This window comes from Mus caroli, unplaced genomic scaffold, assembly GCF_978045245.1.
Source record: "Mus caroli unplaced genomic scaffold, Mus_caroli_1 scaffold_5, whole genome shotgun sequence".
NCBI classification, from domain to species: Eukaryota; Metazoa; Chordata; class Mammalia; order Rodentia; family Muridae; genus Mus; species Mus caroli.
Window position 1 is genome coordinate 35,063,660 of NW_028227260.1, and position 16,512 is coordinate 35,080,171.

At 39.2% G+C, this 16,512-nt stretch overlaps 1 protein-coding gene across 1 annotated transcript; it reads right to left on the reverse strand.

The window, feature by feature from the left end:
* Positions 1–835: 835 nt before the first annotated feature.
* On the reverse strand, positions 836–16,512 carry LOC147004547 (melanoma antigen preferentially expressed in tumors-like). Its single transcript, XM_085837584.1, has 4 exons — positions 16,419–16,512; positions 4,121–4,420; positions 3,094–3,675; positions 836–1,991 (listed from the first exon to the last, which is right to left on the reverse strand). The coding sequence occupies exons 2-4, from the start codon at positions 4,408–4,410 to the stop codon at positions 1,481–1,483; spliced, it is 1,383 nt and encodes a 460-aa protein (XP_085693710.1). The 5' UTR covers positions 4,411–4,420; positions 16,419–16,512; the 3' UTR covers positions 836–1,480.

A 16,512-nucleotide genomic window follows, 5' to 3' on the forward strand; every position in this document is an offset into this window, starting at 1 on the left:
CTTCACTTTAAAAGTAAAAAAAAAAAGATACAAGTGATTGTTTTTACTAAGTTATTTCAGCAGAAAAACATTATGTTTAAGTTGATACTTCTGTTCTTTTTGTTACTCAGTACTTTAAATGTGGTCATTTTGGCATTTCAATATGTGAAAGGGACAAGTGCTATTTGTTATCTTTACCATGCCTTTGCAATGCAGTGTGTTGTCTCAAGAAATTAACAATACAAGTAAGATCTTTTTGTTTCCATGTTGGTGGGAGGGGGAAGATACATATGCTTCGGTATATGCATGTGGGAGCAGGGCATTGCTATCTGGTATTTTCTTAAACCACTCTTAAACATATTTTCTGAGGCAGGAGCTTTCATTGAACCCAGAAATCACTAATTTGTTAGACTGTCTGGTCATGTAACTAAGGCTCTTCATTCCTCCACCCTTTAAGTACTGGAGTTACAAATGTAGACTTTGGTGTTCAGCGTTTTACAAGTATGCTAGGCATCAGAGCACTGGTGTGCTTGTGTGGGAAGCAGCTGGATAAATGAGGCATTTCCTTAGCCCTGTGTAAATTGCTAATTACTGATGTGGCATACATCATTTCTAAGTAAGTCTAGGATATGCAAACTGAATTCTTAATTATATCATATTTTAGAGAATGAAGTATGTTGGACTCAGTATCCACAGGTGAGTAGTATGTATTGTATCAAATGAGGGATATATATATATATATATATATATATATATATATATACATATATATATATCTCACACACACACACACATATATATATATGTGCAATGATTTATATTGATAAATGTACAGTGTCAAGAGATCTAGAGGAAATAGGGGAAATATTGTGGCCAGGATCCTAAACACTACCACAAAATTTATGGGACAAAGGCTGGATATTCAGCTGAAGACTTCATGGTGAGTGTGGAAACTTTACAATGGGCTTACATCAAGGAAGTAGGTCATTGTATTTATGTTCTTGAGGGGGTTTATCTAAATCTCAGAACCTGTGCTATCTTCTTTCCTGGTCCACTGGTAAATCCTGATAGTTTTCCATAAGCAACCCCAAACAGCCTAAACTAACTTATGGGATGATAACAGTCTTCAAACGCCACTGTCATTTTCACAAACACAGACAGGAAAGGCTGTCATTGTCTTGATTTGTGTGATGTACCCAGAAGCAAACCAAACAGGATGGCCAGGGATATAGCATTGCAGGACCTGATCGTCCTGAAAATATAAATGCCACTGGTGTCAGTAATCTGGCAATAGTGACAAGAAATACTCAGAAGAAACTCTTGAAGTCTCTCAGTTTTTGCTAAGTTATTCTCTATAGGATTCAGCTACAAACCTATCCTTCCTAAGTGCAATTCTGTACAATGTAAGAGCCTTATAGATTGAGTCTATGGGTCCAGGAAATAACATTTAGTACTTAAACGGTACATATCAGTTTAAAAATGCATTGGACTGTGACATTTACTAAGAGTAAGTAATCCCCTTCATGTCCTCTCTCCGTGCAAGTTCTAGCATTGCTTTCACTTGTAGTTGTACAATGGCAAGTTTCTGTCTGTCTAAACTGCCCTGAAAATGCCATCTTTCAAAGCAATGTACAGGAACAGGATAAATCACATATTTTAGCTCCATCATGGGTGTTAAATGATGCATGATATTCACAAGCATAGGCATGGTGATGGGGTTAGAAGCAAAGCCCAACACACGGAGATGGGTGCATCTAATCAGGGCAGGGATAAGAGCAGAGATTGCAGAATCATTTATAAGGCAATGATTTATCTCCAGATGCTGAAGAGTACCAGAGAGATTTGACAGAACAGTGTGAAAGGGCCCAAAGTCATCCCAATGCATCAGGTTGTTACTAAGATTTAATAGTTTTAGGTGAGTGACATGAGGACTCTGGGACATAAATTTGATGTCTCTGTATGAAAGACCACAGAATGGCAGCCACAAGATATCCAAGCCAGGCGGTAAGACTCTGTAGGGAGAAACAAAAATACATCCTGGAGAATGATGATTGAATTAGGAAAACTATACTGTTATATCTAGAATAAAACTGTCAATGTGTCACCATGTTTAGTTCACTTAATAGTTTGGGGGACGCTGAGAAAGACAGTTTTCTTGTTTTTTCCTTTCTTTTTTTTTTTTTTTTTGAGACAGGATATTATTATGTAGCTATAGCTATCCTTGATCTATATAGACCATGATAGCCTTGAACTCAGAATATGCCTGCCTTTGTCTCCCAAGTGCTTAGATTAAAAGCATGTGCCAGCAGGCCCAGTTGAAAGTTTAGTTTTCAGCACTGAAATTCAATTTCTTTTCAACTTAAAAACATGTACAATATATTATACCAGATGATTCTAAGAAATGTTAAAAAAATTAATCCACGGAGTATTTACAATAATATCCATTGTAGATTTTTTGTTCTCCTTTTTAGTGGGGAGGAATGAGAAAGAGCAGGCAACTGAAAATTCCCTTTGGGCCAGTACCTAACTAACAACTTCTACTTTCATGGTCTTTACCTTGGAGATTATAGATCAGCAAAGTAATCTGACGTTATGAACTATGGACATCTGTAGATTATGTACAACAGTGCAGTGGCAAAAAATGTCTTTCTACATCTCAATTCCTCTCCCTTCTCCTCTCCCTCCTGTCTAGAGGGCTTGTGATTTTTTTCACCTTTATAGTTCTGCACTTAACAATAGTATCTATACATTGCTGGTTGCTTAATTTTTGTAATCCTGTCTTTCTCCAGTTTCACATTCTCAGAAGTGATGGAAGTGGAAAGCATAAAAGGTTTTGAGTTGTTTAGAAATATCCAAGAATGCTTTCTATCCTGTCTCAATAGACTGTACAGGAAGCCCAGGGACCTACCCCAAACTCTTTTTTATGATTCATTTATTATTATATCTAGGTACACTGTAGCTGTCTTCAGATGCACCAGAAGAGAGAGTCAGATCTCTTTACAGATGGTTGTGAGGCACAATGGGCTTGCTGGGATTTGAACTCAGGACCTTAGGAAGAGCAGTCGGTGCTCTTAACCACTGATCCATCTCTCCAGCCCTACCCCAAACTCTTACCTGAGCACTCTGTTCAGATGATTTTTGAGGTGGAATGAAGAGAAGCTGAGTTCCTTAAGGTGTTCCATACGCTGCAAGTGACTGAGAAAATTTTTAAAGACTTTCCCTCTCAGAGATCTAAAAGTCACATTAGATAGAGTCAGGCTTTCTAGGTGGCCCATCTGGCACAGGATGCTGGTGATATCACTCAGTGAGCCTCTATCAACTGACAACTGATCAACACATTGGAGATCAAGAAATTTCAGGGTGTATTTGCATTTACGCAGTTTTTCAATTTGCAAATCTCGACAGCACACGTGCAAAAACCCCAAACTCTCTTCAATTTTTCGCATAAGCAAAATCCAAAAATCCTTTTCAATTAAGGAGCTATCAAGGAAAAGATCCAATATTAGTTCTACAGGCCTGGGTAAGAGAGTCTTACACCCCGAATTTATGAAACAAAGCTGTCTTTCAATTTTTGTGATAGAGGAGTCAGAATAAGTACAAGAATGAAAACACGAAGGTGATTTGGTGCTGACTTGAGGGCACGTGATCCTACATTTTGTGTCTTGCCTTAAATCTAGGATCCTCAATTTAGGTCTCCTGTAAGGATAAGAGGAGATAGAATATATGAGAAATAGCAAATGATAATGAAACCTAGAAGGATCAATGATGGTATATAAAAATGACACAAGGATGACAAATCCTTGTATCCACAGCTGGTACTTCTTATACTAATTACAAACATTCCTTTCCCATGACAATCCAACCTCCTTTCTCCCATTTTTTTATATACCTCAAACTGTCTCCAGTCTTAAATTTCCTGTCTTTCCTCTATGTAATAACACCTGTTACATAAACCCATCAAGAGTACCCTCAATAGAATAGATTATATAACAAACATTGTAGACACCAGTTTTCAACTTAAGTGTTGGGACAACAGACTCACACATAAATCTTCAACATTCACTAGAAACGACTTCTGGGAGGGTAGTAGGCTATGGTATATCCTCCTGTGTCTTATCATGTCTTTACTAAAATGTCTTACCAAAAAGCAGAAGTCTGTGCAGGACATACTGGAAGATTCTCAATAATGGCTTTTAGGAGTGCATGTTGAGGCCCCCGTATTCTCAATGACCCAATATGGAGACAGTAAAAGGGCCAAACTTTCACCATAGCACTCAATGTATTCTTATGCCCACCCTTGAAGGCAGCAATGAACAATGGAACAAAAAGCTCTCTTGGAATGTCCTCCAGAGCTTGGATTGCTGCAGACTCGTTGCTGAGCAGACTCTGTATAGCAAGATCCAACAGTCTGTTTGGGGTCTTTCTACCCATCTTTGTGAACCTGCACCAGGATGAGAGACATTAGAAGTTCTGTGAAAATACAAACAGTGTTAGCAAAATAGAAAATATTTAAAGACTAAATGGTGAATCAGGTGGCCACTACTAGATAGTTCTACTGTAGACACAGACTAGAAATTGACTCATGAGTATAAAAGGTAATAGTAGCACAAAGTATGTGCTACTCTTTACCCCCTTGGAGAACATCTACTCCCTCACATGTGTATTGGACATGTGTATACGATAAAATAACATTAAAAGTGGGTCATAAATAAGCAGAAATCAGTTTTGGTCACTGAGTACAGAGCTCCCAGTATTCGTCTTCATAGAATACAGGCCATGATGAAATAAAAGATAAATCTGCACAAAAGTGGTACAATAGGAAATATTAAAACACCAAATTGTGCTTAAAGAGAAAAAAATGACACACTAGCCCATCTGTATCACTATATTTGTGGCAGATGAAGATACACCAAAAATGCACAAGATACACATGAAAGAAGATGGATAAAAACTTAAAGTTAAAAGAAAAAAAGAACTTAAAGTTTAACTTAAACATATTCAGAAAAACTACTCTAGTCAAAATTAAGCCTAAAGATGAAAAATAATACAGAAAAATCAAAGAATGGGATATTGTTTAGGGCAAAGACTTAAAAGGAACTGTTCAATATTTTGTGCCATATGTTGAAAAGTAAGAAATAGTCAATCTGATAATACAATACTGACTTCTAGGGCTTGAGAATGGTGCCAGGGGTTAGGGTGGAAAAAGAGAGATATGATTCATGTAAGCTAGAGCTAATATGAACATATCACAACGAATCTTTTTAAGTTGTATTATGAATACTTATTACAAATAATAAATAACAAATTAATATCAAATACGTGATATAGATGGCTTAAAACTGCTATCTCTGAAACACACAGACTGAGGGGAAGAATAAGTCAATGTGGATATGAAAAACATTCAAGTTTGTTAATGATGAGAAAAGACACCAAAGGAGGGATTTTATAACAGAAAAGAGTTCAAATGCTCCTGCCTTTTACTTCTACTCCTGGAACAACAGCAACAGCAACATCAACAACAACAACAACAACAGCAAGAACAAACCCTCTAAAAGGCCTAGATAATACTGAAGAACAGAAAATGTCGTGATTACATAAGACAGACTATAAAAATGTAGTATTACGTGAATAAGAAAATGAAGGAAAATTCCAGGCAGAAACATTAAACCACCAGAAAATAAGATTATTGTTACTTATCACCTACCTTGTATGGCACTTTGCCACAGTACATATTATGTCACTGTTCTTAGATAAAATAACTTGATGACTAAGATAAATTTATCATATTTAAGAACAAAAATGTTATATTTCTTGAGACTTCAGGGATTCCAATTTCAGGAAGAGAGCATTTAAATAGCTATCAAAATATGTTCCATGTCTTTAAAAAGATGGGCTTTTGTTAGCGCTCAATGTGCAAGAGAGTTTAATTACAACCTACTAGTCACAAACTTTCTTATGTGCGAAAAGAAAAGTCAAACAGCCTTGAAACAAAGGAACTGGGCAGTCTCAGGAAGCAAAGTGACTGATTTCACACATTATAAACATTAGTAAAACATATTCAAGAATTTTCTGTTGGTGCTATATTACAAGGTCACTGCGTTCCCAGGATTATCTGAAAATATTCCAACATTTTGGTTTAAAATTTATTTGTGGATATGTCTGATATAATTTAATAAGGATTCTGGATTCCATTGTAAAGATTGTGGAGCAATGGTATTCAAATTTGACTTTTCCCTGAGAAACTCAACATTAAAAAACAAAACAAACAAACAAAAAACCAGTCTGCTCTGCATAAGTTGACATATAAATTTAATGCAATTTCAAAAATACCTACAAAATTTTATGGTGTTAGACAGCCTGATGGCAAAGTGCATAAGAATAGCTAAGAAGATGAGCCCTCTGGGCCACGCTAAGCCACCCTGAGCAACCTGCCAGTCTAGGGGGACCACCAATCTCCCTTCTCTCCCTGCCTCTCTTCCACCTCTACCAGACTCCTGAATCATACAGGTATGCTTCCCTTCCCCCACCCATCTTCCCTGCTGCCTGATCTCTCTAGGTAAAGCCAAACTGCCCTGAGCAGCCTGCCATCTTGGAGTGGGGGACCTCTATTCTCTAGCTGCCCTCCCCCTACCTCATCAGACTTAAGACTATTAAACCATACAGTTTGGCTTCCCTTTCCCCACTTGTCTATCCTGCTCTGCCTGAGACCCATCATTCTTCCTGTCTGCATCTCCATCTTTCAGATGGAACCCCTGGCAGATCAATATGCTTGTTCCTGGACACCAAAGTCATCCCGTCTCACTGGAGGTCTGCCCTAGCCAGGGACACGGGATTGCAGGAGGATTGCTTGAACAAGGGACACAAGAGGTCTGCCCCAACAAGAGAAAGAATTTGACTAACACAGATACAGATACTTACAGCCAATCATGGACTGAGATTGAAAAGTTAGGGAAGGAGTGAAGTGACAACCGCATAAGGAGATCAACAGAATCAATTAACCTGGCCCCAGGGAGCTCCCAGAGACTAAGCCACCAACCAAAGAGCATACAAGGGCTGGTTGGTGGACCCTGGCATGTATACAACAGAAGAGGAGCTTGTCTGGCCTCAGTGGAAGAGGATGTGCCTAACTCTGTAGATCCTTGATGTCCCAGGGAAGGGTGATGCAAAGGGTGGGGACATGTAAGGTGGTTGTGAGGTGGGTGGGTGGCATGGGTAGGGGAACTCCCTCTCCGAGGTAAAAGGTAGAGGAGATGGGGTAAAAAAAAACACTGGGGGGAGAGATGTGGAAGGTGGGCAACATTTGAGATGTAAATAAATAAAAACATTTTTTTATATAAAAGAGAATAGCTAAGAAGAAAGAAGACACCAGAGTAGGGATTTCTGATACCATAATAAGAAAGCATAAACTCTGTGGACAACTGTAATTACAGCATCTTGTCACTGTTACAGGAATCGACAAATAGTTTAATAAAGTAGGATAGAAATCCTAGAAATAGAAGTCAACACACCAATGGACAGTGATGCTTAATAAAAGCAGTGTGCTGAAGAGATGGCTCAGCAGTAGTTAGTGTACTGGCTATCTATTCAAGGGCACAAATTCAATTCCTTGCAACCATCCATAACTCCAATTCCAGGGGATCTGATGCCCTCTTTTGGCTACTGTGAGAATTTCACAAATGTGCTACACAGACATACAGGCAGGCAATACCCCATACACATAAAAAATAATATAAATAAAGAAATAAAGGTGATATGGACAAACCACTAGAGGAAAACAGACATGCAATGTGCAGAATGATACTTGTAAATCCAAGACACATGCCATGTGTAAAAGTAGATGAAAATTTAAAGACTTAACCAAAATGTTGAATTACACAGCTTCTTGAAGAAAACATGACAGGTATTCTTTAAGCTTACTATAGTGAAGTTTTTTGTTTGTTTGTTTGTTTTGTTTTTTTGTTTTTGGTTTTTTTTTGCAGTCTTCTTTATAATTAGATATTTTCTTTTTTTGAGAAAAATTTTTAAATTTTTTTATTACATATTTTCCTCAATTACATTTCCAATGCTATCCCAAAAGTCTCCCCATACCCTCCCCCCCCACTTCCCTACCTACCCATTCCCATTTTTTGGCCCTGGTGTTCCCCTGTACTGGGGCATATAAAGTTTGCAAGTCCAATGGGCCTCTCTTTCCAGTGATGGCCGACTAGGCCACCTTTTGATACATATGCAGGTAGAGTCAAGAGCTCCGGGGTACTGGTTAGTTCATAATGTTGTACCTACAGGGTCGCAGATCTCTTTAGCTCCTTGAATACTTTCTCTAGCTCCTCCATTGTGGGCCCTGTGATCCATCCAATAGCTGACTGTGAGCATCCACTTCTGTGTTTGCTAGGCCCCGGCCTAGTCTCACAAGAGACAGCTATATCCTGGTCCATTCAGCAAACGCTTGCTAGTGTATGCAAGGGTGTCATCGTTTGGAGGCTAATTGTGGGGTGGATCCCTGGATATGGCAGTCTCTAGATGGTCCATCAAGTGAAGGGATTTTTAAATGGCACTCAAATTTCAGAGGTAATGAAAAGAAGCAATATGCAATCTGACCAAACAAAAAACAATGTATTAAAAAATATCAAATGCAAGAATTTCAAAAGGTAGTTTACAGATTAAAATGATGTCGTAGTGTAACATAACAGACCAGTGGAAATTATGTTTCTTATACAGAAAATTCAAAAACTAAGGAAACAAAGGACAAAAAGATATAGAAATGAAGAAAAGATACAGATTAACAGTTCAAACAAGGAGGAGAGAGGGAGCCTCCATGGGGGAAGATGGATGATGAACACATTGCCAGGAGAAAGAGTAAGTACCTGGGGTTCCACTGAGGAGGTAGCTATGCCAGCAATTAGAAGAATAGATTAGGAATTACAGCCCAGTAATTGTCAAATCCAAATTAAATAACATAGTCTGAGTCTCAGTTATTTATAAGCTATTAGGGAATAAGCTTAAATTCGTTGCTCTACATGTTTCAAGGCCAAGAAAGGAATGATTTGTGCTTTAAAAAATAGTATTGGATCCTTCTGGTTTCTGTCTGTGATCCTGTGCCACAGCACTCCCTACCCAATTGGATATCTCCTGGAGAGAGCTGGTATCTCCAGAGAGACAATACACCTGTGAGCACAGGTAAGGCCAACACTTCTGTTCAAATTCCTGGCCCAGGAGGGATCCACCCATAGCCATCAGAACACAGGAACCAAGTAACAGCAGGTTTTCTTTTGCACCCCGAAGCTGACCCTGTGCCACAGCTCTCCATACCCACATTCCTCCCAGAGAGAACTTGTCTCCCAGGAGTACTGACACACAGGGTTGCAAGAGGTATAAGCCACAGTCAGAGACAGCAAGACCAGGTAACACCAGAGATAAACAGATGGTGAGTGGCAAGGGCAAGAACATAAGCAACAGAAACCAAGGCTTCTTGGCATCATCAGAACCTAGGTCTCCCACCACAGTGAGCCCTGGATACCCCAACACACGAGAAAAGAATCTGATTCAAAATCTCATCTCATGATGATGATAGAGGACTGTTAGAAGGACATAAATAACTCCCTTAAAGAAATACAGGAGACACAGGTAAACAGCTAGTTTACATTAAACAGGAAACAAAAAAAAAATCCCTTAGTGTATTACAGGAAAACACAGCAAAGGGGTGAAGGAATTGAACAAAACCATCCAGGATCTAAAATTGGAAAAAGAAACAAAGGAAGACCACTCTGGAAATCGAAAACCTAGGAAGGAGATCAGGAGTTATAGATGCAAGCATAACCAACAGAATACAAAAACTAGAAGAGAGAATCTCAGGTGCAGAAGATGCCATAGAAAACATTGACACAGCAGTTGAAGAAAATGCCAAATGCAAAAAGCTGCTAACTCAAAACATCCAGGAAATATGGGACACAATGAGAAGGCCAAACCTACGGATCACAAGTATAGAAGAGGAAGAAGATTCCCAACGTTAAGGGTCAGTAATATCTTCAACAAAATTACAGAATACTTTCCTAACATAAAGAAAGAGATGCCCATGAACATACAAGAGGCCTACAGAACTCCAAATAGTTTGGACCAGAAAAGAAATTCCTCCTGTCACCTAATAATCAAAACACCAAATGCATTAAACAAAGACAGAATATTAAAAGCAGTAAGGAATAGAAGGTCAACTAACATATAAAGGCAGACTTTTCAGAATTACACCAGACTTCTCACCAGAGACTATGAAAGCCAGAAGATCCTGGGCAGATGCCATACAGACCCCAAGAGAACAAAAATGCCAGCTCAGGCTACTCTACCCAGCAAAACTCTCAACTACCATAGACAGAGAAAACAAGATATTCCTTGACAAAACCAAATATACACAAGATCTCTCTACAAATCCAGTCCTACAAAGGATAATAGGTGTAAAACACCGATACAAGGAAGGAAACTTCTCCCTAGAAAAAGCAAGAAGTTAATCTTCTTTCAACAAACCCAAAAGAAGATAGCCACACAAACATCAAAATAGCATCCAAAATAACAGCAAGCAACAATCACTATTCCTTAATGCCTCTTAGCATCAATGGACCCAATTTTCCAATAAAAAGACATAGAATAACAGACTGGATATGTAATCAGGACCCAGCATTATACTACATACAGGAAACGCACCTCAAAGTCAAAGAAGAACACTTCCTTAGAATAAAGGGCTGGAAAACAATTGTCCTAGCAAATGGTCCCAAGAAACAAGCTGGAGTAGCCATTTTAATAGCAAATAAAAGCAACTTTTAACCAAAAGTTATCAAAAAAGGATAAGGAAGGACACTTCATTCTTATGAAAGCACACATCTACCAAGAAAACTCTCAATTCAGAAGATCTATGCTCCAAGTGAAGGGCACTCACATTCATAAAAGAGACTTTGCTAAAACTCAAAGCACACATTGCACCTCACACAATAATAATTGGAGACTTTGACACCCCACTCTCAGCAATGGACAGATCATGGGAACACAAACTAAACAGAGACACACTGAAACTAACAGAAGTTACAAAACAAATGGATTTAACAGATATCTATAGAACATTTCATCCTAAAACAAACGGATATGCCTTCTTTTAAGCACCTCATGGTACCTTCTCTAAATTGACCATATACTCGGTCACAAAACAGGCCTCAACAGACACAAAAATATTGAAATAATCCCATGTACCCTATCAGATGAACACAGACTAAGGCTGGTCTTCAATAACAACATAAATAATAGAAAGCCTACATACCTGTGGAAACTGAACAACACTCTACTCAATGATAACTTGATCAAGGAAGAAATAATGAAAGAAATAAAAAACCTTTTAGAGTTTAATGATAATGAAGTCACAACATACCCAAACATATGGGACATAATATATGTATTCCTAAGAGGAAAACACATAGCTCTGAGTGCCTCCAAAAAGAAACTGGAGCAAGCATACACCAGCAGATTGACAGTACACCTAAAAGCTCTAGAAGAAAAGGAACCCAACTCAACCAAGAGGAGTAGAGGGCAGGAAATAATCAAACTCAGGGCTGAAATCAAACCAGTACAAACAAAAAGAACTATACAAAGAATCAACCAAACCAGGAGCTGGTTCTTTGAGAAAAGCAACAAGATAGATAAACCTTTAGCAAGTATAACTAGAGGGAACAGGGGCAGTATCCTAATTAACAAAATTAGAAATGAAAAGGGAGATAGAACAACAGAATCTGAGGAAATTCAAAAAATCATCAAATCCTACTACAAAAGGCTATACTCAACAAAACTGGAAAACCTGGATGAAATGGACAAATTTCCAGACAGATACCAGGTACCAAAGTTAAATCAGGATCAGACTACCGATCTAAACAGCCCCACATCCCCTAAAGAAATATGAACAGTCAATAATAGACTCCCAATCAAAAAAAAAAAAAAAAGGCCAGGACAATATGGGTTTAGTGCAGAGTTCTATGAGACCTTCAAAAAAGACCTAATTCAAATAACTCCTCCAAGTATTCCACCAAATAGAAACAGAAAGTACTCTACACATTAAGTTCTATGAACCCACTATTACTCTAATACCTAAACCACACAAAGACCCAACAAAGAATGAGAACTTCAGACCAATTTTCCTTATGAATATCAATGCAAAAATACTCAATAAAATCCTCGCTAATCAAATCCAAGAACACATGAAAATGATCATCCATCATGATCAAGTAGGCTTCATCCCAGGGATGCATGGATGGTTTAATATATGGAAATTCATCAACGTATTCCACTATATAAACAAACTTAAAGACAAAAACCACAGGATCATCTCCTTAGCTGCTGAGACAGCATTTGATAAAATCAAACACTCATTCATGATAAAAGTCTTGGAAAGACCAGGAATTTAGGGTCCATACCTAAACATAATAAAAGAAATATGCAGCAAACCCATAGCCAACATCAAACTAAATGGAGAGAAACTTGAATCAATCCCACGAAAATCAGTGACTACACAAGGCTTCCCACTCTCTCCCTTCCTATTCAACATAGTACTTGAAATCCTAGCCAGAACAGTTAGAAAACAAAAGGAGATCAAAAGAATATAAACTGGAAAGGAAGAAGTTAAAATATCACTATTTGCAGATGATATGATAGTATATATATAAGTGACCCCAAAAATTCTACCAGAGAACCCTTAAACCTGATAAACAGCTTCAGTACAGTTGCTGGATATAAAATTAATTCAAACAAATCAGTGGTCTTTCTCTAAACAAAGGATAAAGAGGCTGAGAAAGAAATTAGGGAAACAACACTGTTCACACTAGTCACAAATAATATAATATATCTTGGTGTGACTCTAAGGAAAGGAAAGATCTGTATGATAAGAACTTCAGGTCTCTGAGAAAGAAATCTAAGAAAATCTCAGAAGATGGAAAGATCTCCCATGATCATGGATTGGCAGGGTTAACATAGTTAAAATGGGTATCTTGCCAAAAGCAATCTACAGATTCAATGCAATCCCCATTAAAATTCCAACTCAATTCTTCACAGAGTTAGAAAGGGCAATTTGCAAATTCATCTGGAATAACAAAAATCCTAAGATAGCAAAAAACTATTCTCAACAATAAAAGAACTTCTGGTGGAATCACTATGCCTTACATCAAGCTGTACTACAGAGCATTGTGATAAAAATTGCATGGTAGTGGTACAGCGACAGAGGGTAGATCAATGGAATAGAATTGAAGACACAGACATGAAACCCACACTCCTATGGTGCTCTAAGACAAGGGAACTAAAACCATCCAGTGGAAAAAATACAGCATTTTTAACAAATGGTACTGGCACAACTGGTGGTTATCATGTAGAAGAATGCGAACTGATCAATTCCTATCTCCTTGTACTAAGGTCAAATCTAAGTGGAGCAAGGAACTCCACATAAAACCAGAGACACTGAAACTTATAGAAGAGAAAGTCGGGAAAAGCATTGAAGATATGGGCACAGGGGAAAAATTGACAGTACACACACACACACACACAACCACACACACACACACATATATATCATAGACCTCAGATATTGGGACAGAGAAATATGCCAGCAGGTAAATATGCTTATGCAGGCAAGAGTAAACAGGGCAAAAGACCTAAGGGACAACAGCCTAGAGTATATTGGCAGGACAATTTTACAGATTTTAAGCTAGGAAAATATGGTTACAAATACCTTCTAGTGTTTGTAGATACTTTCTCTGGATGGCTTCAGGCTTTCCCCATCAAGAGGGAAACAGCTACTATGGCAGCTAAGAAGATATTAGAGGAAATTTTCCAGAGGTTCAGAGTGCCCAAGGTAATTGAATAGGACAACAGTCTTGCTTTTGTTTCTAAGGTAAGAAAGGGATTGACAGAGATATTGAGGACTATTTGGAAGCTCTGTTGTGCATAACATCCCCAGAACTCAAAGCAGGTAGAGAGAATAAATTGAACCTTAACAGAGACCTTGACTAATTTGACCTTAGAGACTGGCTCAGACTTGGTGGTACTTCCTTCCCTTGTCCCTGTTCCAAGCACTGAACACCCTTTTGCATTTTAATCTGACCCCTTTTGAGATCCTGTTTCATACCCCAGCTCCTTTGGTGTCCACTGGGCCCTCCCTGGAGGTATCCCAACTCACTGATAGGAACCTCTTCTTGAAGCTCCAATACAGCATGAGATTCGGCCCAAAATGACTGCCTTAAATCCTCCAGGGATGCCAGTCCCCTCACGATTGCCAGACTGGTGTCTGGATTTATATAAGGAGGCATTGGGTACAGTCACTGGGACCCCAGTTGAAGGGACCCTTCCTGGCACTGCTAACCACTCCCACAGCCCTCAATGTGGACAGTATTTCTGCCTGGGTGAATGCTTCCTATGTGAAACCTGCAAACACCCTGCACCTTAGAGAGAGACCCCTGCTGGATGGTACAGAAGATGGACAATATGCTCAAGCTCAAGATAACTTGATCTTGATCACGACAGCCTTGTGGTTCCTGTGGATTCTGTTTGCTTACCCTATCCTATGTGACCTTCCGCCAAACCTGTTAGAGCACTCATTGTCTCCATTCTCTTGGGATTGAGGGCAGCCAGGGAAGCTACCAGGACCTCCACTTTGGTCTTACAGTCTGAGGGCAGCCATTGATTTAGATATAGAGAGAATAGAAACTTTCATCGGTCACATTAAAGAATCATTGTCTTCATTATCAGAAGTAGTACTACAGAATAGGAGGGGATTAGGCTCTACTTTTCCTCCAGCAAGGAGGGCTAGGTGCTTGCTGACTCAGCTGAGGATTGTTGCTTTTATATAGACCATTCTGGGGTTGTTAAAGATTCTATGGCAAAGGACAAAGAGGGACTATTCAAGAGAATGAGAGAAAGGGAAGGAGCCCAAGGATGGTTTGAGTCTTGGTTTAACAGCTCCCCCTGGTTTATTACATGGATTTCTGCTTTGTTAGGACCCCCTGATCATTTTGTTTCTGATTCTGACCTTTGCCCTTTACACTCTAAATCTCTTAGCTTCTTTCATTAAAGATCGTATAGGTAAGTACAGTTGATGGTCCTGAAACAAAAATATCAAGAGCAGTAGAGAGGACAGGGATATGAGCTGCATGGCTATCCACAATAGCTTCAGGATTAAAGCAAGCACAAGAAAAAGTGGAAAATGAAGAGGTCAGCTCACAGCAGATGGAAAAATTTATCACACCCCTCCCCTCCTAGAAGAGACAGGACAGAGAGCACACAGATACCCCTTTCCTCCTGGAAGAGGCAGGTCAGAGAGCATGTAGGCAAGAATGAAGAGGTAATTAACCCCTACTATGTCATTCCCTAAAGACCAATCAGTTTAAAGGGTACACTGTTCCACCAATCGTACTGTGCCTAGTTGCTGATGCTCTATTTTGCCCTGGAAACGATATAAAAACTTGCCAAAAATGCTGCTTGGGGTCACCACCTGTCTTTCTCTGCAGGATGACGACCCCAGCATGCTGAAACAAAAAAAAATTCCTCTTGCTTTTGTATCAATCCCTGGTTCCATGTTGTTCACTCTGGGCATCCCTGGTAAGCTAAGGCTTATCAGAGTCTTACAGAAGCAGATGGACTATGAAGTTCAAGGTGTTCACAACCATACAGTGGGTTAAAAATTCACTTTGCTGCAGGCTATCATACCTTTAAAATTACAAATCTATATAAACAAATAAAAGAGAAGTCAGGGTAAGGAAAATTAGACTATTGAAATGGACAAGCATTAAAACACCAGGAAGGGGTAGGACAAGTAAAAGTCATTGAGACACAGAAAGGTGATTCATCCAAGAGTAGCAAGCTCTCAAAACTCCAAAACTAGTTCCATGGTGGGGGTAGTTGGTTTGAGGAAAATTCACTTCCAAATATAATGTGCTTCTGATAAAAACAAAACAGAACAAGATGGACACTCTGGCCCCAAAGTTAAGCCCATGATTCTCATAAGCATTAACTCAATCTCAGAAATGTAGGGACAGTGAAGCTGCAGTTGGCACTAGTCAAAATAAAGAAAAAAAACCTTATGTTTCCTGTTTTTAGTGTTTCAGAGGTGCAATCTTGAGAGAGGCTAATTGTTTGGGGCAAAACACTCTGGTAAATAAGAAACCAAGAACAATTGCAAAATGAGGACTCGAGAGAGGCTGCCAGACTGGCTTTGTGGGAGACACCTGTAGAAGGCAATGATGAGGTTTGGAGAATGACAGACAAGGACACGCTGAAAACATTGCCAGCAGCAGACCCTCATGAGCCACAGCTCAGATGCCATATCACCAGTGTGTCAATGAGTAAACCCCACCACCAGGTAACACCTTAGGACTCATATAATCCCATGCTTGAGACCACGCAGCAGCTCTACGTGTAGTGCCACTTACCTTCAGTAAGGGTCAAGATTGCAGAAACTTGAGATTCTCGAGTTCCCGACCCACGAAGGCCTTAGGCTGCAGCAGCCTCCTTCCTCTCACAGAT

Coding starts and splice junctions, on each gene's coding strand:
- LOC147004547 (XM_085837584.1), bottom strand. CDS start 4,410: ATGGGTAGAAAGACCCCAAACAGACTGTTGGATCTTGCTATACAGAGT. Junction 3,676..4,120: donor GCACAGACTTCTGCTTTTTG/GTAAGACATTTT, acceptor TTATCCTTACAG/GAGACCTAAATTGAGGATCC. Junction 1,992..3,093: donor CATCTGAACAGAGTGCTCAG/GTAAGAGTTTGG, acceptor TTCTCCCTACAG/AGTCTTACCGCCTGGCTTGG.